At 42.9% G+C, this 27,226-nt stretch overlaps 1 protein-coding gene across 3 annotated transcripts in view; it reads left to right on the top strand.

The window, feature by feature from the left end:
• The window catches only part of lsp1a (lymphocyte specific protein 1 a), a 65,108-nt gene that overhangs the window by 2,896 nt on the left and 34,986 nt on the right, over window positions 1-27,226 (top strand). For 2 of the 3 annotated variants that reach the window (XM_033634106.2, XM_078168331.1), the window contains exon 1: window positions 14,042-14,444. In XM_033634106.2, the coding sequence (XP_033489997.1) occupies window positions 14,386-14,444 (59 nt within the window). In that variant the 5' untranslated portion in view covers window positions 14,042-14,385. Of the gene's footprint in view, window positions 1-14,041; window positions 14,445-27,226 lie in introns of those variants that run through there. The other variant, XM_033634104.2, reaches the window with a different exon arrangement.

Here is a 27,226-nt window from a genome sequence, read left to right as displayed (position 1 = left end):
AAAGATGAAACTGTCTTAATGCTAGTTAGCCAGTTAGCACAATAACAACACAATCCAATGTTGAAAAAAAAGAGCATATTTACCGAGCACCAGTGAACAACAACACAAACGTCACACAAACATCACAAAATGTTTCTGCTGAAGAGCTAAATGTCTAAAAAAAAAAAATATGACCTCATGTAACAACTTTGTGTTTTGTCTCACTCCCTCTTTAGTTGTTTGTTTACTTTCCTCACTTCCATTTCTCTTCTCGTGCACTGAGCTGAACTGCCAATCTGAGTGATTTAGTGTCTTGAGATTTCCACCAGGCTGTAAATGCTGTTAGGGACATGACTCAGACTTTGTGTGGATGCATTCATGAATAGTCTACCCGAGCGCCACAGTGCACTCTGGTACAAACTGAACCACTCATAAATTCCGGGCACTGTTGGAATAAACCCTTCAGTTATTCAGAGCACCACACTCTCAGAGCATCTTTGAACAACAGCGCTCTCATTTTAGTGTGGAGCTTCAGAGTGGATATACCATGGACTGTAAAAATATTGGAAGTAGCTACCTTGATGTGTGGACTCCTGTTTAGAAGCCTCAAGTCTGGTATTTCACCTGCTGTCATCTCAGGTTATTTTGAACCTGTAGTGTAAGAATTAATCCCTGATTCAGTAAAAGTGATATACTGCATAAATTGATCAAGAAACAAAGCCATATAACCATCATATAACCATGTTTTATGCATAAGTTCTTATAAAACCGATTGATAAGCATCTATATGTGTTAAGTCATTGGTATACATGTCAAAGTATTCACAATACAGAGTTATGAGCTGATATTGTATCCATACTAAAAGAACACACATATAACCTATCATGTTTTGTATGATGATAACACACACATACACCCAAATGTTTGTATTACCTGATGCACATTAAAGGTTTATACTGCATGAGAGCACATGAGAGCACAAGGGGCTGCATAAACAAAGTCCCTAAAATTCACATGTTTTTTAAAAAATAAAGTGAAAGCAAATCCGAAGTTAAGGGTGGAAAATTTGGGAACTTCCAGGCTCAAATCGAAAGTGATACACCATTAAAATCGGGCCTGTTCACAATTGGACAAAAAGAAAAAGGCTGCCACCAATAGCTTTGCACTGAAATAGGATAGATTAACAGAAGGAGGTGGAGACTCTCTCCAGTCTCCTCCAGCATAAAAACAGATGCTTTGAGAGTAGATTTTCAGTCCTGCTCCGGAGCGTGACTCGATGAGTTGTATGTGTTGAAGCTTGTGAACACATTAAACTCGATTGCATCGGACTCTGCCTGTCTCCAGTGTTTCTTTGAGTATTACTTAGCTGAATCCAAGGTACCAGAACGACATCAAAGGGCAATTGAGAAGGCTAGTGGAGGACAAGGTCGGGAGCCTACAGGCCCACTTCCAGGTGCCGATTTTTGCCTCTACAAACCAAAAGTGACATATTTGGGCAAGAGGCTGGAGCTGTGGAGGAGCGAGGACGCTATCGGCAGACAGTCTGTCACTCAAGTGGCCCGCCCCTAATTATGCAGAACTTTTAGCCTTAATAAAATGTAAACGGGTGTGTTATATAAAAATTCACCCCATGTACTGTTGTCATGAATGTTGAAATTAACTGTAGAAACCTGAACCGTTTATTGTACCAGGCTGTATTCATGTTTATTTCTGCTGTAAAGTTGGAGATTTTAACATGGGTGTGTGTGGGCGTTGATTCACAGCCTCAAGTGGCCATTAGAGGAACTGCAGGTTTTGGCACTTGTGTTGGCTTCACTTTTCCAACACGGCAAAATATTCTCACTAAAATATTCTCACTCCCAACTCACTTTAACCTACATAAAATTTTGAGCGCAGGTTTTTTCCTTATAAGTATATACGGAACTTTAACACTGTGGTATCACTACTTTTACCTATGTAAAACATCTGACTACTTCTTCCACCACCGTCTACTCCACAGTGACTGGTCTGTAAAACCTCTTGACCTCTGACCTTGACAGGTAGACACTTAACCCTCCATCTGCTGTCGGTGCATTCCTTCACCTGTGTTGTCTTTAAAGCGTTAACGTCCTCTCTTCCCACGGGTACGTCACCTCAAATACGACGATGTTCTGGTAATTTTAATACTGTGAAATCCAAAATATGAGAAAATGTGAGTAATTTCTGTTTGGATTTTACATGAGGGTCTATTTTTCCACAGCTTTACATTTTAAAGATTCAACACCGATATCTTTATGATATCACTTCCAAAGCTCCTGCTGACGGGTTAATTCCTAATCTCGACTAGCTTGTGACTGGATTCCAGTGTGTAAACTCATCCGTCAGGAGAGCCTGGTGTTGTTTGGCTCTCAGTGTCAGGCGAGGAGATCTCTGGCTCCTGAGGCCTGAGAGGAGCCTCTCTGAGTGGGAGGTGATGAGAGCAGCTCTGGCATCGAGCAGAGGAGAGGCAGGAACACATTCTGGGTTGCAGGTCAACACTCCCCGAGCTCTCTAATGGATCAACAGCACTCCTCGCTCTGAGGGAGGGAGGGAGGAGATCTGCAGGAATGAGCTGCTCTTTTGTTCCAGAGCTTTAATCCTGCTTCAGCCAAATAAGCAAAACAGACTTGTTGTAACTGAGGAGAAGCTGAGCTGCCACGATTTTACACTGCTCAAAAGAATTGAGGGAACTCTTAAATCACACATCAGATCTTGATTAAATAATTATTCAAGTGGAACCCAGGGCCCTCTGCACCAGGAGGAACCCATGGCCCACTGCACCAGGAGGAACCCATGGCCCACTGCACCAGGAAGAACCCAGGGCCCTCTGCACCAGGAGGAACCCATGGCCCACTGCACCAGGAGGAACCCAGGGCCCCCTGCACCAGGAGGAACCCAGGGCCCTCTGCACCAGGAGGAACCCATGGCCCACTGCACCAGGAGGAACCCATGGCCCACTGCACCAGGAAGAACCCAGGGCCCTCTGCACCAGGAGGAACCCAGGGCCCTCTGCACCAGGAGGAACCCAGGGCCCACTGCACCAGGAGGAACCCAGGGCCCACTGTACCAGGAGGAACCCAGGGCCCTCTGCACCAGGAGGAACCCAGGGCCCACTGCACCAGGAGGAACCCAGGGCCCCCTGCACCAGGAGGAACCCAGGGCCCACTGCACCAGGAGGAACCCAGGGCCCTCTGCACCAGGAGGAACCCAGGGCCCACTGCACCAGGAGGAACCCAGGGCCCTCTGCACCAGGAGGAACCCAGGGCCCACTGCACCAGGAGGAACCCAGGGCCCTCTGCACCAGGAGGAACCCAGGGCCCTCTGCACCAGGAGGAACCCAGGGCCCACTGTACCAGGAGGAACCCAGGGCCCTCTGCACCAGGAGGAACCCAGGGCCCTCTGCACCAGGAGGAACCCAGGGCCCACTGTACCAGGAGGAACCCAGGGCCCTCTGCACCAGGAGGAACCCAGGGCCCTCTGCACCAGGAGGAACCCAGGGCCCTCTGCACCAGGAGGAACCCAGGGCCCTCTGCACCAGGAGGAACCCAGGGCCCTCTGCACCAGGATCTGCAGATTAACTCTCCCTGTGGTGGAGAAACATATTCGTCCATTCTTCAATCTTGGCTGAGGAAAGACGGCTCGCAGGAGGTTGACTGTGTTTCACTTCACAGCGGGACGACTGGCTGAACTGTTTCTGTAGATGTAAAAACTGCTCGTCTGAATGATTCACACTGCCGCAGACATCCAGCCATGACTCAGACATTTATTCTACAAGTCCTGCTCTGATTGAAGCACAGCGAGGCAGATTAAGTCTGTAAAAATGAAGTGCGATGTGGTTTGAAATATTCAGCTGTTGAAAGCACAATCAGTGTCTGCAGAGGATGTAATCAGTTTAATCACTAATGAAAATATTTGTATATTTTGGCCACATATTTTGACTCCTGCCTCATTTTATGTTTTAGATTCTCATGTTTTACATGCATGATTTTCTTTTTAAAAATATTTAATGAGCATTGTTGGAGAGTTTCATCTCGTGCTTCTCTGTAACTGTAATAAACAGCTTGAGAAACAGAATCTGGAGTTTTGTGTGTGTGTGTGTGTGTGTGTGTGTGTGTGTGTGTGTGTGCGGACGAGAGGCCAAAAAATATCTGTATACGTGTGGATGCGGCCTGAGACGATGCTGTGGACTGTTTCCATACTTTTGTGCTGTGAACATTAACATCATAATAAACATCATAATAAAACCATGAGTTATATTTTGAGAATAAAGAAAAAATACATTGTAATTGCTAAGAGAAAAATAATGGCATAATATTTAAAGAATAAAGTCATAGTTCTATTTTAAAAAAAAATCAGATTTCAAAAAAAGATTTATCAAAATGTCATGTTATGACTGGGAATATTAGATTAAATGTGGATGTATACATTTATTGCTTTTTTCTTATAAAATTATGGCTTCATGAAAACTTCACACAAACAAATCTATCAACACTTCTTCCATCTGTGTTATTGAAAGGGTTAATCAAGTTGAACGTTTGATAAAATAAATTATAAATCACCTCATCAAATAGTTTTATAGATGATGAAAATGATAATAATTATTTGCCTTTATACATTACACTCGTCTCTGTTTTATCTCCTCCGCCTTCCCTGCATGCTGGAAAACAAACACTTCCATCCATCAGCAGAGAAACAACACTCTCACCTCCGGCTCAAAGCAAACAGCCTGTTTGGTGTTCTGGTTTATCTGCTGATGCCAGGTATTGATGGAAAACACTCATCCTCCATCACTCCACTGCTGCTGAAAATTTAAGAGGTTGAAGAGTCTCTTTTTAACGTCTTTCAGGATCAGAAGCTGTTTTTACAGCTGTGTTTACAGCATTAAACTCACAGCTTTTTCACCCTAATGCTGTCTAGGTTTTACGACATGATGTTACGGCGGCCGACAAAAGCAAACACACTCTAACGGCCCAAAACATTTCCATTAGGAGAAACTAAGCAGTAACCTCCAAGGCTAAAACATTAAGCTAATACTAAAGTGTTAAAAACTGCAGTCCCTCTAATGGCCACTTGAGGCTGACTCCAGAAGCATAACGTTCACCACGGCGTCTCCAGACTCTTTCACGCCTGTCACATGTGCTCAGTGAGAACGGGGCGCCAGTGGTGGACCTGCCAGTTCTGGTGTTCTCTGGTGAATGATGGAGCTGCACGGTGCTGGGCTGTGAGCACAGGTCCCACTAGAGGACGTGGGGCCCTCATGCCACCCTCATGGAGTCTGTTTCTGACAGTGTGGTCAGAAACATGCACACCAGTAGCCTGCTGGAGGTCATGTTGTAGGGCTCTGGCAGTGCTCCTCCTGTTTCTCCTCACACAAAGGAGCAGATAGCGGTCCTGCTGCTGGGTTGATGCCCTTCTACGGCCCTGTCCAGCTCTCCTGGTGTAACGGCCGGTCTCCTGGTATCTCCTCCATGCTCTTGAGACTGTGCTGGGAGACACAGTAAATCTTCTTGGGCAACACATTCTCATTCCAACCCTGTCACACTGATGTTTGGTCATGGACTTTCAACATCCAGATGAGATCACCCCAGTCAGACTTTCGCCGCCTTAACTTTCGTCCTTATCCCCCTGACACTGCCGGGCACCATTAAACTATAATGGCAACCAGCTGCGTATCATGCCGACATTATAGGACGCCTTTTTACGTTGGTTTCTGACGCCGCAAGTCACTGCCCAAGCACCAGATTACGACGACTTCGAAGTGAGACCTAAATGGACAGATTGAGCTCCCTGATGTTTAACTGACTTCCTGCCAGACTGTGACCATTAAGGGTTCCCTTAATTGTTTGAGCAGTGTAAATGTTCTCATGAGATGATTGTGACTCATGCATTCATGTAAAGCAGGATTTTACTGTTGTAGTTTGTTGAGGTGGAGCTCATTTTGAACTATCAGTTAATGATTATCTTCATTATGGATTAATCTGCTGATTATATTTTTTGTTAATTGTTAGTTTGTAAACATCGTGAAAATAATGAGAAATTACATCACAATGACTCAGAGCCCAAAGTGACACCTTCACTATGTTTGTTTTGTGTTTGTTTTCCTCATTCCTAAAATCCACCTACCACTGTCTTCGCCTCATCACAGATGAGTCGTGTCTCATTTCATGTGTACCAGGATTGTTTTTGTTTTTTTTTATAGACAAACAATGATTTCAAACGTATGCAGCTGTGATGAAAATCAGTGCCGTTCAAACACCGTTCAGCCTTTAACGTTTCTGTTCTGTTTGTTTTAGAGCATCTGAGTGTCGGGGTTGTGTTCAGGTCAGCCAGTGTTTGTTGGAAACCGCAGCTCTGTTTTATGAGCACGAGAGATGAAGGGGTTGTCGTCCAAGCCATGAATTCACTTCCCAGAATGCCCTTTTGTCTGACGTGCCACTGAGCAAGACTTACCAACACTCCAGGGGTGAATGGTGATGAGTGGGTTACCGAGGCAACGGCAGTGTGTTGATTATGTGAGTGTGAGGGTGTTTGGGAAGGGGTGGGCGAAGACAAAGACACGGGGTTTGTTTGTGTGAAGGGCAGAGAGACGCTTTCATGACCTGTGAGCGCTCGGCAAACAAATTCAGCCGAGCTGGATATCACGTGCACGTAGAGGTTAAAATAAAGAGGATTTTTTTATTATTCCAAAGTCAAAAATTGACTTTAAAATCAGGTATTTTACTAGTTTTTCTGTTCTTTTACATCTTTGAAAGACAAATAAATTTGTGCTGCAGAAAAGGAAGAAGACAGAGGGCTTCTGAAGGCTTCATTTTTTTTAATAGTTTTATAGTCCCATTGAAGAGAAATATTCAATTAATTTCTGCATTATTTTATACACTCACCCACAAAATTCAGCCTGACATATTTTGCATCGCTGGAAACTTAAAGGTCCAGTGTGTAGAAATACAGTCTGATATTTATAACTACTAGTCCATACCCACTGAGTGCACAGTTGCCCACGTACAGTTTCACATGGTGTGTGTTTGGGATACAGGTCATAGGAAATTGCAGATTAAATAGTCAACTGAATCCATTAAGAAGAGCAATGTATTCAGACAGAGTGTTTGTGAATTTGATAGTACGATTGCTTTATTGAAAGTACAGTAGTACCATTGCCAATAGTGGGATAGTTAGTGGGCTAAAACTGTACATTAGTAGTTGAGGTAGCACGTTGAAAGGCAGATAGTTAAAGTGTTTATATGTTGTATTGACTTAAAATTGGGGCGCACTGGTAGTTCACATGGGAAAGGTGCGGCTAGCCCGTGTTGCAGCAGCATACCATACCATGACTTAGTCATAGCAAACATTAGACATTGGTCCACAGGGGGAGCCACAGCGATCGGTCGCATTTTAGCCATTTTGAAGCATTTTTCTGTTGTTATAGCGCCACCCAGTTGCCAATTAGAGTTAAATTTCTCCAGTCACCTTGAGGCGTCCTGTTCTACATATCTACCAAGTTTAGTAAAAATCCATATGGCGGTTAGGCCTAGATAAGAAATGAGCTCTCTAGCGCCCCCATTTTGTTTGATGGGGTCAATAATGGAGGGGTCCCCTCAGATTATGTGTGGTCATATGCCTACAAAGTTGCGTGGTGATGGGTGAAACCCTTGAGATGTTATACACCTTTATGTGATGAGCCACGCCCTCCGCAATATTCATTGCCTTATAGCAGCTCAGTTTTAGTAAGTTTTCCAACTTTTGCCAAGAGGGAACTTTAGATATTGGTCCCTAGATTATGTTCACCCAGTTTCATGCAGATCGCTCAAACTTCCTAGGAAGAGATCCATTTGAAGTGTTTTTCAAAAAATTCAAAATGGCGGAAAATCTATATAAGCGGAAGTTATGGGTTCTTGAGGCAAATGTGTTCCTCATGAGGAGAGGCATCTCTGTGCAAAGTTTCATGTCTCTACCACATACGGGGCATGAGATATGCCCATTCAAAGTTTGACATTTCAATGGGTTGCTATAGCGCCCCCCTTTGGCCAATTGATGTAATATTGCTTCATTGGCATCCTCCCATGACCCTCTACCACTGTGCCAAATTTCACATGGATTGACCAAGTCAGTGAGGAGAAAAACGTGGAATACACTCACAGACAGAGTTTTAATCATTATATAGTCAGATATTCTAATTAATGCATAATTGCCAGAAAATAAGAGTTGTTGTTTTTGTTACCTTAGAATGAGCTGCTTATATCTACATAGTGAGCATGTCCTTGTACAGAGCTTGTCATGTTACCTCTATAGTAACCTGGAACGAACAAACCAAACTCTGGCTCTAAATACGGCCTTTTCCGTTTTTACGTCTGCAGTCATAGTTCTCCCAAATGCTTGGCACACCGAAGAAGCTTCAGCCAGTTGCAGTGTTGCAACCTCACCACTAGATGCCACTAAATCCTACACACTGTTCCTTTAAGCCCAGTTCAGACCAAAGATTCGCCATGAGAAGAAACCATTTTAGAAAGTTGCAGAGAAAAGTTGCGGCAGTGTGAACTGGCCGGTCTGAGCCCGACTCAAGCCGGCTGATGGTGTCACCTGCAACTGAGCTGGTCAAATCACCGGCGGCTGGTTTAAAAGCACGTTGCCTGTTTCAACAGCCAATCAGCTTGTAGTGAAGTCAGCTGGTCAAGTCAAAATGACCACAGTCGGCGTGTTGGCTTGCTGCAGCAGGTGCTCCGTCCCCACCGAGCCCTCTGTTTGGTGTCAGACGGTGGGTCGCTGCTGCTGCTGGCTGTATGTGCTTATGCCCCGCCCACACACACACATTCTCATTGACTGATGACCTGACGCTGGTTATTTATATTATTGTGGCGTATTGATTATGAATACAGTCCATCTGATGCTGGTTTTGTTTCATCACTGTAGCCAGTATCTCACTATCACTATCCTCATTCAGATTTGGTGGTGGTCACTTCCTGTCAACGTTACAGATCAGAAGCACAGAGAGTCGTTGACTAGAGACGATACGCCGTCTCACGGCGGTCACTTCCTGTCAGCGTTACAGATCAGAAGTAGAGAGAGTTGTTGACTAGAGACGATACGCCGTCTCACGGCGGTCACTTCCTGTCAGCGTTACAGATCAGAAGTAGAGAGAGTTGTTGACTAGAGATGATACACCGTCTCATCATGGTGACTTGGTGTGAACCGGCAGGTTTTTAGAACGTTACAGAACGGCACATTGCAAGAAGTTGGCTGCAAATCTTTGGTCTGAAATAAAACTGAAACCAACCATAATTGTTTTTGTAATGCGGTACAGGAATAAGTGCATGTGAAATTGGTCTAGTGATGCATTGCTGTCTTGTGCTGGGACGTGGAAGTAGAGCCGTAAGTGTAGGATTGGAGTTGTTTAGGATCTGATAGTAACATTTAATGGCTAGATTAGATCTGCGTAGTTTTGAAAAATCAGAGTGTTAGAAAGTGAGGGTGCAGTGATGAGTCCAAACGGAGATGTTACCATGAATCTTGTAAGCTCCCTTGTATAGTCTTGCTATGGGTTCAGTGGTTTCCTTTGTGGCGAGGGACCATATGGGGAGACAGTAGGATAGTGATGATAGAATATTTGCATGTAGGTATGTGTCTGAAACAGCAGGGGTGAGATATGGTCTCATTTTGTTACAGACGTACAGTGTCTGGTTGAGCTTATTTGTTAGGTTCTGAATGTGGTGTCGATAAGTGAGATGTGAGTCAATGAGTACTCCAAGATATTTGTAGATTTCTGTGATGGTTAGTGTTTGGTTTGCAAAATTAAAAGGGTCAGACATAGATATTGTTTTTTTTAGGGGCATGAAAACACATACATTGAGTTTTCTTGACATTGATAGTTAGATGATTATGTTTCAGCCAGTCATTGAAGCGGTTCAGATCAGAGGTAGTTTCAAATTTACGATGTCAGGGTTAAGCTCAGAAAGAAAAATGACAATGTCATAAGGGAGTAAAAGTAGGGGGCCCAAAATGCTGCCTTGTGGAACTCTCATATTACAAGTTATAGGGGCAGGTGTTCCCTGATTGATTTTAACTACTTGAAACCTGTTAGATAAGAGGAGGGAATTGTTATCACAGAGCTCTATTGAGCCTTGTATTCCTTTAGCCCTTAGCAGTAATGATTTTATGAGCTTTTTTAATGACAAAATTCTAACTATTAGAGGCAAAATTCATGACCTCCTGTCCTCAGATAGTACCTATCTAACCTCAAACACAGCTGTAAGACCTAATATATATTTAGATTGCTTCTCCCCAATTTCTCTTCAAGAATTGACCGCAGTGATTTCTTCATCTAAATCATCAACATGTCTCTTAGACCCCATCCCAACTAGGCTACTTAAGGAGGTCTTACCTTTAGTTAACACTCATATATTAGATATGATCAATATATCCTTATTAACAGGCTATGTACCACAGTCTTTTAAGGTAGCTGTAATTAAACCTCTCCTAAAAAAGCCCACCCTGGATCCAGAGGTGTTAGCCAACTATAGACCAATATCTAATCTTCCCTTTATGTCAAAGATCCTTGAGAAAGTAGTCGCAGACCAGCTGTGTGATTTTCTCCATGATAATAATTTATTTGAGGAATTTCAGTCAGGATTTAGAGTGCATCATAGCACTGAGACAGCTCTAGTTAAAATTACAAATGACCTTCTGATTGCTTCAGACAAAGGACTTGTCTCTGTTCTTGTTTTATTAGATCTTAGTGCGGCGTTTGACACAATTGACCATCAAATTCTACTGCAGAGACTGGATCACTTAATTGGCCTAAAAGGTTCTGCACTAAGCTGGTTTAAATCTTATTTATCTGATTGTTTTCAGTTTGTTGACGTTCATAATGAATCATCCTTACGTACTAAAGTTTGTTTTGGAGTTCCGCAAGGTTCTGTGCTCGGACCAATCCTATTTACTCTATATATGCTTCTTTTAGGTAACATCATTAGAAATCACTCTATAAATTTCCATTGTTATGCGGATGATACTCAGTTGTATTTATCGATGAAGCCAGAAGAAAGTAATCAATTAACTAAACTCCATAACTGCCTTAAAGACATAAAAAATTGGATGAGCACCAATTTCCTGATGTTAAATTCAGACAAAACTGAAGTTATTGTTCTTGGCCCCAAACAACTCAGAGACTCTTTATCTGATGACATAGTTTCTCTAGATGGCATTGCTCTGGCCTCTAGCACTACCGTAAGAAACCTCGGAGTAATATTTGATTAAGATTTGTCTTTTAATTCTCATTTAAAACAAACCTCACGGACTGCATTTTTTCATCTGCATAATATTGTGAAAATTAGGCCTATCCTGACCCGAAAAGATGCAGAAAAATTGGTCCACGCTTTTGTTACCTCAAGGCTGGATTACTGTAACTCTCTATTATCAGGTAGCTCTAGTAAGTCCTTAAAAACTCTCCAGCTAATTCAGAATGCAGCAGCACGTGTACTAACAGGAACTAAGAAACAAGATCATATTTCTCCTGTTTTAGCTTCTCTGCACTGGCTCCCTGTAAAATCCAGAATTGAATTTAAAATCCTACTGTTAACTTATAAAGCTCTAAATGGTCAAGCTCCGTCATATCTTAGAGAGCTCATAGTGCCATATTATCCCACCAGAACACTGCGCTCTGAGAACGCAGGGTTACTCGTGGTCCCTAAAGTCTCCAAAAGTAGATCAGGAGCCAGAGCCTTCAGCTATCAGGCTCCTCTCCTGTGGAATCATCTTCCTGTTACCGTCCGGGAGGCAGACACCGTCTCCACATTTAAGACTAGACTTAAGACTTTCCTCTTTGATAAAGCTTATAGTTAGGGCTGGCTCAGGCTTGCCATGTACCAGCCCCTAGTTAGGCTGACTTAGGCCTAGTCTGCCGGAGGACCCCCCTATAATACACCGGGCTCCCTCTCTCCTTCTCTCTCTCTCTCTCTTTCTCTCTCTCTCTCTCTCTCTCTCTCTCTCTCGTATTCTATTACTGCATCTTGCTAACTCGGCCATTCTGCATGTCACTAACTCGGCTTCTTCTCCGGAGCCTTTGTACTCCACTGTCTCTCAGATTAACTCATATCACAGCGGTGCCTGGACAGTGTGACGTGTGTGGTTGTGCTGCTGCCGTGGTCCTGCCAGATGCCTCCTGCTGCTGCTGCCATCATTAGTCATTAGTCATACTTCTACTGTTATTATACACATATGACTATTGTCACACATGTATACTGTCAGATATTAATACATACTTTCAACATATTGTACCACAGTAGCCAGAACTATAACTATAATATTATTACTTTCAATAATGTTGTTGTAAGCTACTGTCATTACCGTCTGTCCTGCATCTCTCTCTCTCTCTCTCTCTGTCTCATTGTGTCATATGGATTACTGTTAATTTATTATGCTGATCTGTTCTGTACGACATCTATTGCACGTCTGTCCGTCCTGGAAGAGGGATCCCTCCTCAGTTGCTCTTCCTGAGGTTTCTACTGTTTTTTCCCCGTTAAAGGGTTTTTTTGGGGAGTTTTTCCTGATCAGCTGTGAGGGTCATAAGGACAGAGGGATGTCGTATGCTGTAAAGCCCTGTGAGGCAAATTGTGATTTGTGATATTGGGCTTTATAAATAAAATTGATTGATTGAATTGATTGATTGAATTAAATAAAGTTGAAATGAGCTGAGTTTATGTAGTGGAATCTGATGACTCACTGTGTCAAAGGCTTCGCTAAAATCAACAAAAATGGCTCCAGCGACATGACCTTTGATGAGTGAGATACATATTTGTTCAGTAAATAATAACATAGCAGACACAGTTGATCATGTGGATCAGAAACCAAACTGAAAGTCACTGAGGAGCTTATTGCTTTCAAGGTGAGTGCTAATTTGGTTGGACAGAAGTTTCTCCAGTAATTTTGATGCTGCGAGAAGAATGGATATTGGCCTGTAGTTGAAACCAAGGCTGGATCCTCAGATTTAAAAACAGCGGGGATTTGAGCTGTTTTCCAGCTGCAGGGAAAGATAGAAAGCCTGATACAGTGATTGATCAGATGATGGAGAGGAGGTATAAGGCTGTCGGCATGAATCTGTGAGTCTTTGTGCTTTAAAACCAGCCGCAGAGTCATGTTGACACCATATATATCATGAGCATGAGAGTTTTTCAAAGAGTTCAAAAGGTTGCCAGAGGGCAAAATGTTTCCTCTGTCACCAATAAGAGGATTTTGTTTGTCTTTGACACTTTAACTACTGTCTGTTTAAAACAAATGTAAAGAAGTGCGAGCATCCACAGTGAAGTCTGTGGATATTCTCATTGGTTCTCGTTCAAACTCACTTTGATAGAATTTAAGAAGACCTACATGCAAGTTTTCATTTATCTATTTATGCTTTGCAAGGAAATGGTGACGTGTATAAAGGTTGCGTTCAGTGCTGTCTGCAAGACTCCTTGTTAAAGGTGTCTAATGTGCGTCAATTATTTCATCTAAAACCAAATCTTTATACATTTAGTTTTTTTCCACTGTATCGAATACGCACCAAACTATAACTCCTAAACAGGAGAATGATCCGAATCATGACTTCAGTGTATCATTACACTGCTCACATCTTCACACTGATGTTTTTACATTATGTGACGGATTAGATTTTGTCACAGCTGCACTAATGAGGGATAAACAACTGTTTGCCAATCTGCTGCTTTGGCAATCAGAGGGAGGTTGAAATGTTGAGTCGGGGACGGGATGGTTCAGTAGTGGTTTGGGGGGGGGGATCGTTTTTCATTCCCCCTCAGGAGAGACCACATGACCCGGCATAACAGAGAAAAGCAGCAAAGAAAAAAGAGAGAAAGATGTTGGGCCCCGCTGCTCTGAGCTCTTCAATGAAAACCACATGTAGGACAGAGGGAGGGGGTGAGGTGTGTGTGCGTGTGTGTGTGTGTGTGTGTGTGTGTGTGTGTGTGTGTGTGTGTGTGTGTGTGTGTGTGTGTGTGTGTGTGTGAGACGAGGGGAGGGGGGGGGGGGTGTAATGACTAAAACCCAGCCTCCAAGAGAGGGGGAGTCACTCTGAGCACCGCTGACATTCCCAACAAGCATTGCAGGGGAGAAAACTGCGTGTGTGACATCCAACAAGAAAGAGTGTGTGTGTGTGTGTGTGTGTGTGTGTGAAACCACCAGAGGAGTCATTAACAGTGTAACGCACACACACTAATCAGTTTGAGCTCTGGGCTTCGGCGTGGCTGCGGGACAGAGAGCTGCCTTCACTGTTGAGGTGGAAACTGAGAGGAAGAAGAAGAGAAAGTTGTTCTCAGCAATCTGTTTTGTTTCTAACAGAGGGAGAGAAGAAGAAGAAGAGTTAGAAGAAGTAGTAGAACAAGTAGAAGAAGAAAAGAGGCCAACATGTCCAACGCTCTGCTGAGGAGAAACTCCAGCAAACAGGGTTTACAAAACCTGATGAGGTATGTGATCGTCCTCTTGTGTGTGTCTGGTTTCTGTTTGTTTCTGTTGTGTCCACACAGAAGGACACAGCTCAGGTTAATATTTAAACACCACACACACACACACACACACACACACACACACACACACACACACACACACTGATTCAAGACGAGGAAATTAAATCTGAATCTTTCTCTGGTTCAGCTGAGAAGATGCACTTTCTCCTGGAAAAAACAAAGCATTTTTATCTGCAAATGAGGATAAAGTGTTTTTGTTATGTGTGTGTGTGTGTGTGTGTGTGTGTGTGTGTGGTAAACTGGTCTGTCTAAATGGGAACAGTGGGATTAATGGGAGTGTTTTGGGTCATGCAGGGTTTTGGGAGGATTTGGGGTTTTAAATCGACTTACCTCCGCTCTCATTAAACAATCATAACAAAGGAACAATCTGTAATCTTTATTGTTCCTGTTCACACACAGTTACACACGTGTTTAATTCATGTCAAACTCAAGACAGCGAGTCCAGACTGACTGGGAGGTTTGAGACAAGCTGGACGCCCGAGGCTTTCTCATAGAAAAAGGGGAAGTGGTGTCGGTGGCCTGTGTCAGAGGTGAAAGGTCGCCTGAGTCAGTCTTTTGTTTTTCGGGTGGCGACACGTCCGGTCTTCTTTTTCATCCTGTGTCAGGTTCCAGTGGTTTGTTCATGGAGGAGATAAGAGCTCATCCTGCTGATGCTCTGTAGTCATGGGATTTTTCTGTGTTTGGAGACGGACATTGTGACAGATCAGCAGATCAGAGAGTCATAAAGTCTCACCATGACAATATCAGTCTGTCTCCTCTCCACGGTTGAAGTTCAGGAGCTCTGTGTGCTCGTATCGTCACCATCAGCCGACACACTGTAGAAGTATCAGGAGAGTTTTGGTCCAAAGTGCACAGGAGCACACGGACTTTATTAGAAGAGTAACAACTCCAGTTAAATCATTTTTTTGTTTCTCATAAGCCTTCCCTGATGATGATGATGATGATGCATCCCTACTCTGAGAGCAGCGGACCGTGCTGCCATTCCCTGTGAGGCAGCTGAGCCGATAAACTTCTTCCTACATTTCAGAAGTTGTCAAACTCTTAGAGGCAAAAAAAAAAGATCACCTTAGTCTTTGTGTCGAGACTTTGCGAGGTGTGTGTTGCCTTCCTTTAGGACCAGTGTGTCGTTAATCAAAAAACTAATGTATTACACATTATTGTTTCTTTGGCACAGTGTTGGGCAGTAACACCTTACAGTAATCACAGTACTTTTTCTGGTAATGAGTACTGTAACTTATTACTAATGAAAGTACGCCACGTCTGTAGGTTGGTTCATTACTGGGCTGATGTCATGTAGTCTGATCTCAGCATTAGTCAGTGAAACCAAAAGACTTACATGACTTTGATTTGAGTAAACTTGAGTCATGAATCTGAATCTTCCAACTTGACAAAATCAAAAAAGACTTGCAACTTTGATTTTTGCCTTTAAAGTGAAGATACATTTTCTTTCTGGCAGAGAGTTATATCACAAACACACTACATGACACGCTTGTCAGCAAAACCTTGATTTTATGATGGTTCTAAAGATCATCTTTCCAGATTTTCCTGAGGTTTATTAAGAGTGTTTTCTGTATTACACACACACAGGTCTTCAGTCGTGGTTGATCACTGTTTCAAATCCAGATCAATAATAAAAACTGTTTAAATATCTCTGATAGAACATCCTGGTCTCACTCCAGATTCATTGAAATCTGGCGCTTGAGCAGTGGTTTGTGGCGTCAAACACTGACAGAGAAGCTGTCCTTTAATGTTGGCATGATACGCGGCCAGCTGCCACTATAGTTTAAAGGGAAATTTCGGTTTCCAGCTGGGCTTTATCTAGAGCTCGCCAGATATATTTCAGCCACGCTTTGGAAAGCAGAGCTAAATGGTAAACAACAAACATGGCAGCACACCGGTAAGGTAAGACAACACGTTTACATGTCGTTTTCTATATGTTCTCTGACATTTATCCTAACGATATGAGGCGGTCTTTGTGGAAAAAAAGCTTGTTTAGTGGACTAACTTTGCACGTGAAGGTTGCCCGTTCACTTACGTTTTAACAGGTCTGATGCTACTATGCGCCCCGGCTGTATCTAGGCTAACGGCTAACATGCTAACTATTATTTTTATGTCACTAGTGACTTGAAACAAATTTAGGACGATAGGAGACAGGTTGAAATAAACCGAAATTCCCCTTTAACAGTGCCCAGCGTGCGGGGAAACGCGGCAAGGCAAGGACGAAAGTTAAGGTAGCAAAAGTCAGAGTGTGGCGGGTGGGAGGGCTACAACAAACACAGACTTTCATCCGAGAGAGTGGGGTTCGTGCCCCGTAAAATTCTGAAGCCAAACCCTGTTCTTTTTTCCTAAACCCAACCACATGTTTTTGTTGTCTAAACCCAAACACAGGGGGAAGAACAAAAGTTAAGGCTCATAAGTCTGACTAGGGTCGTTGGGAGGGGTGGTGGCTGGGTCCAACAATCACCCACTTTCACCCAGGGAAACAGAAGTGTATTTTGAAAACAGACAATGCATGTAACAGGCTGAAGTTGACACGGCGTCCCAGAACGTCAACAACCAACACACCCAGGGTACCTTGGACGTCATATGTGGACGTGGAAAGTCCATGACCAAACGTGGACATGTGACGAGTGAGAATGTGTTGGATAGAGAAGTTTTAAAGGACTAACTCTTGTCTGTAATCACTTAGAATAACTCCACTGTCCCGTGAAGGCAGTCTGTTGATCTGTTGGTCCGTCACAATCTCAACAACTGTCTGGAGAACATAAATGTCTATCCAAAATTTTAAGACAATCCATCAGAGGATGAATCCTAATAACTCTAATAATCCTCTGAATATTCACTTAGCACAAACAGCAAGTCAACATTTCCACTTGTTAAGCCCTTTACATCTTGAAAGGACTCCTCTAAAACTAATGACCGAGTTTCCATCTGCCTCAGCTGCACTTTGACATTAATGGGAAGATCAGACGACATAAAGTCGACCTGAAGATGACCCGATCTGCAGACATAACAGATGAGTTTCTGTGGTTTTGTTTGAGTCAGTTGTGGTTTGGTTCAGGTCGTATTTCTGAGCATCCTCAGGTCTCTCATGTATTGAAAATTAATTTACGGACGTCTGGTTTGTTTTTCTTTTAAACTCTCTCATCGAAAAATGATTTAGTTCAAAGACAAAGTTCCAGTCAGGGCGATTCATCAGACACTTGACAAGTGTGTGAATCCTAACTGTAAAACCAGAGCATCTTTCCCTCTCAGTGTAACTGGTGACTTCCCGTCCGCTCAAGAGTTTCTGTAGAAAGCTGATGCACAGATTTGTCATAAAGTTGAGTTATGGAGCTGCGAGCGTTGTCTGCGTGTCTCTGGAGGTGTTGTAATCAGTGAGTTCGGTGTAAACGTCTGAGTCACAGTGAGAAGAGTTTGGTCTGTATATTTATGAAGCAGATAACAGCTGGAGGAGGCAGCGTCTCGCTGTGATTCAGTCCACTCAGCAGATGGCATCAGCCTGGAGGAGTGGCGGCGGTGGTGGTGACATCACTCTGAAAACACTCGCACGACGTAGGCATCTTAGCTCAACTGTTTTACATCCATCATCCACATCAGACGGAGTGATTCATCCTGCATGTTTAGGCGTTGATGTTGAGAAGTTTAGTTTATCCAGGCGGTGCTGCCTGTGATGTTTTGGATTATATTTTGAGCTGCGCTGCTGAAACCTGATCCAATTTATTTGGTTTATTCTCATTAGAAAATTCCCAAATTCACTTTTAGGGATTCAGACATATTTATTTGGTTTAAAGGTTCAGATTGAAAGTTTTTCATTATGAAAGTAGATGTTCTTGAGCTTTGATCGTATCGCACAACATTCTGTAGCAGCACTGTGAGGACTTCTTCTCCATGTCGGGTTAGAAGTTGAGTTTGGGTTTTTTATATCTGCGTATTTATAGGTTATTTTGAACCTTTTTACCTGACAGCTTTCCAGTTAATAATATAATGTTCAACTGGTGAGATAACCCAATGGAAAGGTTAAATTTTGTCCATGTTTTTAGTGCTACTGTGAAGAATTTATCTAGACAAAACAAGAGGAGTACTACTTGTTCATTTGTACCTAAAAGAAGAACTTAAGAATTCCAGTTTATTATTTCCATCGCCTTGAAAAGTTCAATCAATATCTGTAAACATGAGCTGCTCTCGCTCAAAGACAGAAACCAGAGAAGGAAGTCTCAAACTTGTGATGTCATAGAGTATAAAGTCTGGAGCTGCTCCGTAGACGATGAAAAGTCTCCTTTTCATCCGACTTTGTGAAGCCACACAATGTTTGTTTTCTGTTTTATACCCAAATGAGTTTTATTCTACTGTGTTCTCAGTCCTGAAACAGATCATGTACCCACATGCTCAGAACATGCTCCTGGCTGCTCTCAGTATCATCTAGAACATCGTTCACCATTCACTATCTATAGAGGATCTCCAGACTTTCTACCCTATGACATCATAAGTATGAGTTTTAGCACTCTTGTTTTTGGATTTGGGAGAGATGGACTGTCTCAGATCAAATGAATAACACGTATGAGTTTTGAAAGTGGGTGTATTTCCCCTTTAAGTCCAGTCTTAAAGGACGTATGAGGATTTCAGATGCAACCAGCTGAAACTTCTCCTGGTTAGAATTCCTTCAGCGTTCATTGCTCAAGAGGTCTTTACCAGGAGCTGAATTATCCTCAGAGGTCTCTTCCTCTCTTAAATGATCAGAATAGGTGATTTAAACTGGTAAACACGGTGCATAAAGTAGTTTCACGCTGACAAATATCAGTGTTTTTCTGACACTCTCATCCCAGAGCGACTGCTAATTATGTCCCTATCTAGAGCCAGTGTTTGGTCAGTCCGGACGCAACATCCAGGGAGCTGCTCCCTGTGTAGATTTCAGTGGCTCATACACAATGATTCTTACTTTCAGGTGATTACACACTAAAGAAGACATACTTATTATATTCCATCTCTGCTAATATATCCCCCTAAATCCTGCACACTGGAGCTTTATGGTAGTGGTACGCTACTCTACTTCACAGCTGTAGTTGCTTTTTTGCACCACCTGTCTGATTTATCTCTGTTGTCTCTGCACACTGTCTGTAAACAGCTACTTAGTTTTTTCAAGAGTTGCGTTTCTCTCCTCGCACCACCTGCCTTTTCTTTGGAAAATATATTTTTGGTTGTAGCCGAGTCACATGACCAGATTTGCTGTCCACACCAGGTTGATGCCAGCAACAGTTTGTGTTGCTAACGAGCTGCAGCGCTGTGGCTGTGTTCCACACTGATGCTGCTGTTTTCAGAGAGGAGGTAACTGCCTGCGTATCAAAAACATGTTGTTATCAGATCCTGTGCTGGGTCCAGGCAGGTATGCAGAGCGACTGTTTCTAATCAGCTCACTCCAGATGATGTCATCCAGGAGGTATACCTGCTTCAAAACAAACCAACTGCTGCGACCTCTGACCCCCGAACCCCCCACACATGGGTGGGTGTCCTCAGTGTTTACGATACGGGCAGATAAGAGACGGGGGAATGTTTTCGGGGTGGGAGGGGTGGAGTTAGCTGATGAGTGATGGGGGCACTGAACTCTCCCTCCCTCTGCAGGTTGTCTGCATTAAACGGACGGAGGGAAAGTAAACAGAGAGGGCTTCCTGTTTCCAGGAGTCGTATCTGTGAGAGCAGATAATGTGACGTGATGTGAGCACAGACAGAAACTCCTCTCTGGTCGATACTGGACGTCTCTTAATGAACTGAACGCTGTGGTTAATGTGTGGTTATGTTTAGGCACAAAAACCTCTTGGTCATGGAAAGCAGAGATCAAGTTTTGGCTCAGATTACCTGGTTTTGGTGGCACAGAGCTCAGCTGAAAATGAAAGGATGTCTATTTAAGAAACAATTTGTGCTCGTGGCACTATCCCCAGTGAAAGGCAGTGACTGGCTGCTTAAAAACACCCATGTTAGGTGGCACAGTCGCTGCTGGAAATGCAGCAATGACTTGTTTGTTGGTCTTGAACATTGGCAGCCATCTTGCCTAGGTGACACGCCATCCACCTCTCTCCCCATGTCCCAGTGATAAATTCAGCTCACACACTACGTCACTTAAGAAACACAGATATGATACATATAAAATGTACAAATGTTATGTGTCCGAGGTTTTGGAGGGTATAACACCAACATTTCCTTTTGGCGACTGGGCTTAAAAGATGCATTACTTCCAAATGGATTCACAGGCTTGTTTGTGGACAACAGCATGTCCATGTGGGTGTATAATCATATGTGGTCGCGGCTAAGGTCATTAATTACTAATGTGGGAACTACATCAAACATTTCTGCCTCCAACATGAACCAGAAACCTTCCCGAGCGTCTCTGGCCTCAGGGAAACGTTCAGGGCTCTCACCTCTTCACCTTCGCCCTCTTGTTTCTGCTGCTTGTCATTTTTTTGACATCTTAAAAGAAAATAAAGCTTCAGGTTCAATCAGATACAGAGTTTGTTGTCTTTGGGACTTCACAGAGAAAGATGCCGTCGCTGTAACCCTGAATTTGTTTGTAGTCCTTCGGGATGAGGTTGTTCGTGTTTGTCAGGTCTGACAAACTGCTCGTCTCTCCGCTGTCCTTCAAAGTTAAAGTCAAACAAAGCTGCAGGGTTCCCAGACTTCAGGGATCTCTAGGAAATGAGCTGCAGCCCATTTGTGCTCTGCGTGGGGGGACAGACACCCGGACATGAGGCCATAACAGGGTGGTTACTGTCTGCCTGATGTCTCTGAGGAATTGTTGGACTTGTGGTGGTGACAACTGGTGTCTGACTGCTTGACGGTCTTTGCTGTGTTCAGCTGTTGTTCGGCTTTTTGACCCTTCATGACCTGGTTAAAACATATATGGTGACTTCCTGTCCATTTTAAATCCACTGGACAGTGATGGTGAAGCTACAGACTCTGCAGGTCGCGGCTCCTTCCTATACAACTCGTCAAGTGTCATTTTTCTGGGAAGTGTCGTCTTCGTTGTTGTTGTTGTTGTGCGAGAGTGATTCAATGCCCTCCGTCACTGCGACTTGTCTCAACACAACAGTGACTTCATCTCCCAAACGTCTTCCCACCATCCTCATCTGTCCCGCCGAGCCTGGCGGGGCTTTTCAGGCTGTTATTATTGTGTCATTCAACTGAGTCATCCCCGCGATGACAGCATGTGTGCTTACAAAAGAGCAGCTAATACTTTTAACTTTTAGTGCTCCTGACAGTGAATCCCTCTTTCACGCTCATTCCGGTAAAACGTCGCCGGACAATAAAGCTGAAGCCAGAACAAGTGCAGACAGATAGAGAGCAACAATGTGCGGCTCAGGTGGTGTGTTGGCAGCTGGTGCAACTTTTATCTGGTTACTGTGGGGTTGTGTTTCTGGTGGTTGCCTCTAATGTTGGTGGTCACAGAACTGAATTACTAAAGTCTTTGTGGACAGAAATCTGCTACGTAGCAACAAGCTGCGTCTCCAAAACACTGGAGGACTGTAACTTAAAGAAACAGTCTGACTTTTTGGGATATCGTTCTTCATTTTTGTGCCTTCTTCCCCTCAGAGTCGGCCAAACAAGTGATATCAGTATCACCTCTGCTAGCATAGCTTAGCATTAAGACTGAAAGCAGGGGGAAACTACTGGCCTGTTTTCATCAGAAAACTCTGTCTGATTTTTATGTTATGGAGTTTATGAGTGTATTTTTGAGAGCTGAAACGATCAATCGACAGTAACTCAGCAAATATTTCGTTAACTGATGAATTGTTTCAGCAGGTTTTCAAGCAAAAAATCCAATGTTCATATATTCTCTGTTTCACTCACGGGGGAATTGACTATTTAGCTCTTTGTGATACAAAACAAGCTACATAAAGACATCACAATGTGCTCTTAGAAACCAACCTTGTCCCACTCCGAAGTCCTTGAAATCTGGCGCTCAGTCAGTGACTCCAGGCATCAGACACAGACGAAAAAAAGCTGCCCTTTCACATTGGCATGAAACATGGCTGATCCTTGTTATTTTTTAACGTCACACGGCAGCAACATGGGGAAATGCGCGGGACAAGAATGAAAGTTAAGGCGTCAAAAGTCCAAGTAGAGTGGGAAGGAGGGGTGGTGAATGGGTCCAACAAACCCGACCTTCACCTGAGAGAGTGGTGTTCCCTTCCTGTAAAATTATAAAGCCAAACCTTGCTCATTTTTCCTAAACCCAAGCACGTGCTTTTGTTGTTGGAGGGCAAAAAAACATCAATTCCTGTTTATTTTGAAAGAGACTGTATGCAAACTGTACATTTCCTGTGAAAACAGAAGTGTATTTTGAAAGAAGACAATGCATGTAACAGGCTGAAGTTGACACAGCGTCCCAGAACATCAACAACCAACACACCCAGGGTACCTTGGACGTCGTATCTTGTCGTTGAAAGTCGATATATATCAATATGTGACCACTTCGGAGTGAGAATGTGTTGGAGAGACTGTAATGGGTATTTTTTTTCCACTTCTTTTTGACACGTCACTGACTAAACAATTGACCTATGGCTAAGCCACGCCCCCCTCCACTCACTCGGACAAACTATCAACATTCAGTGAGCGGCGCTATGGCAGGTGTCACAGTACACGGCATTTCACAGGAGGCAACTGATGATTTTTGGGGACATAACGATCAGATGTCATTGAGAAGTAACCAAAAGGGCCTAAACTACGCATTGGAGGGATATATTCATCATTTTATTGTTGAGAAGGTCGATGAAAAGCTTCAATTACAAGCCAAAATTTACAGGTCACAGTGTACGCTTGTGAACCGCATCTGGTTGCCGTCACCATCAAAGACAACAAGTTAAAGTGCCACTGAAGTTAAGGTTTTTGGCTCAGAATATGAGAAAAGGATAACGGCCTTTTTACCATCTTTACCAAGAGTGTCTCTGCGTTAGTTTGGTGCTACAGTATTTACACTGAATCATTCAGCATAACGTTTGCCAACCTTTGTTATCTCTGCCATTACAGATAAGTTAATGAAGCTAAGCTCCAGAAGTTAACGTTAGCTTAACTAGAGCCCTTTGGACAACAGCTAACAATGATGTACGATCACCAAAGTACAAAACTAGAACAAAATAGGCTAATGAACTCCCAGCAAACAAGGTGACATGATGAACAACGCAGCTAGGAGCTAACGTTAGGCTAACTTTAGCTAACGTTAGCTAGAGATGTTAAAGATAACTTTATATTTCTTTCCAGCAAAGTGACAATATGTTGCCTCAAACACAATGTTGACTTACCTTAGAACAGATGTAGACATCATTGTTAATCTTATTCACGTTGAGTTGATGTTGTGGTCTAACGTTACCACACAACTTTATCCAAAGGAGACACTTTTCTCGCTTGAGATGTGGTTTAAAGTGTAAAAAATACACCTGGTCGCCCAGCCTCTCAGGATACCTTGTGTCAGAGTTGCATGTACCCCATGCACACCGTTTGACCATTTTTAAACTTCAAATCTCAGAAAAAGCTCATAAAACCCAACAAACTGACTTTCTGTAATGCATTTCAATGGACGTCCAGGCAGAGAATGTCCCAGTGTATGGGAATGGCTATACGCACTGTGATTGGCTCATCGCGTTTGAGGGCGGGGCTTAGCCATAGGTCAGTTAATCGATTGATAGACTAATTGATAATGAAAATAATCATTTGTTACAGATCTAATTTCCAGAAGACAGGGTTGATATAACAGGGAGGGAACACACTGATAATCACTTCTGTAAGTTCACCAGAAATAACCAAAAATCCAAATCCTCTTTTTTCTTTATAACTTTAATATTTTTCCTCTTGTTCTTTTTTCTATTCTGTCCTCTTCTTCTCTTTTTCTTGTCCTCTTTGTCTCTTTTCATTCTTTTCACCTTTTTCAGTTCACTCTTTTCTCCTTCTCCTCTTAAGTCTTATTTTTCTTCGTGTTCTTCATTTTCTTCATCTCTGTGCAGTTGTTCAGTTTTCTTGTTGTTCTTCTCCTTCATTTTCTTTTTCATGATCTTATTCAGTTTTCTTCATTTTCAATTTCTTCTTTCTTCTCTCCATCTTCATTCTCTTTCATCTCCATGGCCTTGCTCAGTTTTTATTCTCTCTTCTACACGGTTAAATATGGAAAACATCCACACAAGATGTTTTGCTACCAAGTATTTAAGATACAATTAAACAGTGGAAATGTCTGAGGCTCACAGTCATTGAGACTCAAATTAAATTTAATGCCTTCCTTACAAAAATCCCATTTAAACACATTTTTCAGAAAATAAGAGAAGAGAGTTTCCACATGAATCACATCTCTGTCCTTTTATTAAATCTTTAACTTTCTTTAGTTTTGAACAGCTCTCCTTTGGTCTCACTGCTTCCTCGTGTTAACAGGTTTCAACCGTCTTCCTAATCACAAGGACCTCCAGGGCTCAAGGGCACTGTGTCAGCCTGTAATTGGAGGGGTGGTTTATGGAGGGAGCGTGCTCGGTCTTGCCTCTGGTGTCAGTTTACATAGAAACAACAAGGCTACAGAAAACCTGCTGGACTCCTGCTGAGGAAGTGAAAGTGTTCTGTACATGTTGTTGTAATTGTCTGAGAGGCAGCGTTTAGCCCAATTCAGTCCAGACCGGCTCTCAGGGTTCTGGATGATTAGACGACACGAGCATGAAAGAAAAAGGAGGAAGTGAAGCTGCCGGTAATCCCGGTACTTTAAAATCACTCTGAGAGGGATTAATTATTTAGTCTGAATCAGATGTTTGAGTCGAGCATGACAGAATCACACAGCACTGATTACAGAACGGAGACATAACATTAAGCTCAGACAGTCTGCTGGGTCCAAGCCCGGCAGCTTTTAACACTAAAACAGCAGACAGACAAGCAGCCGGGGCCGGTTTCTATACACCAACTACTGTACACTCAACTGTCCCACACAGCAACACAAAATACTATTTAATATATGTATAATGCATTTGTTTACATTTTTTGCCTCATATTAAAAAGTTTCCTTAGATCCCTGAACAAAATTATTCTTGTTAGAATTTTTTTTTTTTTAAATGAATGGACACACTGGTACATTTATTTGACACTTATAGTTCCTTTTGTCATCATCATCCTCACTGTGACCTCGTCACATGTCCACGTTTGGTCATGGACTTTCCACGTCCACATATGACGTCCAAGGTACCCTGGGTGTGTTGGTTGTTGACGTTCTGGGACGCCGTGTCAACTTCAGCCTGTTACATGCATTGTCTGTTTTCAAAATACACTTCTGTTTTCACAGGAAATGTACAGTTTGCATACAGTCTCTTTCAAAATAAAAGCACTACGTCAGTACAACAACAACGTTTTTTTTCCTCCAACAACTAACGCAAGTGGTTGGGTTTAGAAAAAAAGAACACCATTCTCTCAGGTGAAAGTCGTGTTTGTTGGACCCATCCACCACCAATCCTGCCTGCCCTGCTCGGACTTTTGGCACCTTAATTTTCGTCCTTGTCCCGCCACGTTTCCTCCTGACGCTGCTTAGCCTGTTAAACTATAACGGCAACCGCCGCGTATCATGCCAACATTAAAGAACGGCTTTCTCGTTGGTTTCTGACGCCGCAAGTCACTGACCAAGCACTGAATTTTGGCGACTTTGGAGTGAGACCGGATGGTTTAACATATAAAACCATATGATACTCATGTAATATATTTCTGTATACGTACAAAAGTATTAGCAGAAAAAATCTCAAAGTAAAATTGTACAAAAAGGCAGCAATGGGATGTAACATTTACTCAAGTACTGTACTTAAGTACTTCCATCTTGCCACTTTATACTTCTACTCTGCAACATCTCAGAGAGAAATATTGTACTTTTTACTGCATTATATGATAATTACTGCAACATATAAAGCCTCCACACTGACAAACAAATCCAATCGCCAGATAAAAATGTTGGCATTGTATATTTTCTGCAGATACACTGAAACATTACAATTTAAAAACGCTATTGGTTAATAGCTCTTCATAGCACTATCCCTGCTGGAAAAATGGCAGTAGATCACTAAAAAATACACACGTTTGGTGGCTAAAAAAGGTGCTAGACAGACCGCAATGACTTGTGAAATCACAGCCAATTTTGTCGTTTGGTGATCTTGAACAGTGAGACTTGGCAAGTGTCACGTCTTTCTCCATCCCCTCCACCTCCTGATGACAAAGTCATTTCTATCAGAAGAGACAGAGGAATAAAGTAAAGATCATATTTAATACAGAGTATGAGTGTACACATTAACAGATGAGCTGCGCTGATTAAGATTTAACAGAAGTCTTTGGTGCTTGGACACCAGAGGGAGATATTTTGCGATCCAGGAGCATCTTAGCAGCAGCAGCAAGATCAATCCTGGATCTGAGTACTTCTTCCACCGCTGAACAAATGATGAGATGTGTGCAGCGATTCAGAGGTCTTGATGTTTTCTAAGAACCTTTTGTTTTTAATGTCAGCTCTTGCTTGAACTGCACATCCTGAATGAATCGTGCCGACACGGTGACCGCTGCCTATCTGCAGCTTCCAGCCTCTATCAGAGAGTTTCTGACCTACATCCAGCTGTTGATCGGCCTCTCCACCTCCGTCGCTTCACTCACTTCCTCTCTGCTCGTCCCTCCATCTGCTCACAGGAAGCTCGGGGAGACAAATGGAGGAGAAGGAGGAGGAAGTAATGCTGATTAGT

The sequence above is a fragment of the Epinephelus lanceolatus genome, chromosome 5 (genome assembly GCF_041903045.1).
Source record: "Epinephelus lanceolatus isolate andai-2023 chromosome 5, ASM4190304v1, whole genome shotgun sequence".
Classification (NCBI taxonomy): domain Eukaryota; kingdom Metazoa; phylum Chordata; class Actinopteri; order Perciformes; family Serranidae; genus Epinephelus; species Epinephelus lanceolatus.
This window is presented reverse-complemented; position numbering and strand designations above follow the sequence as displayed.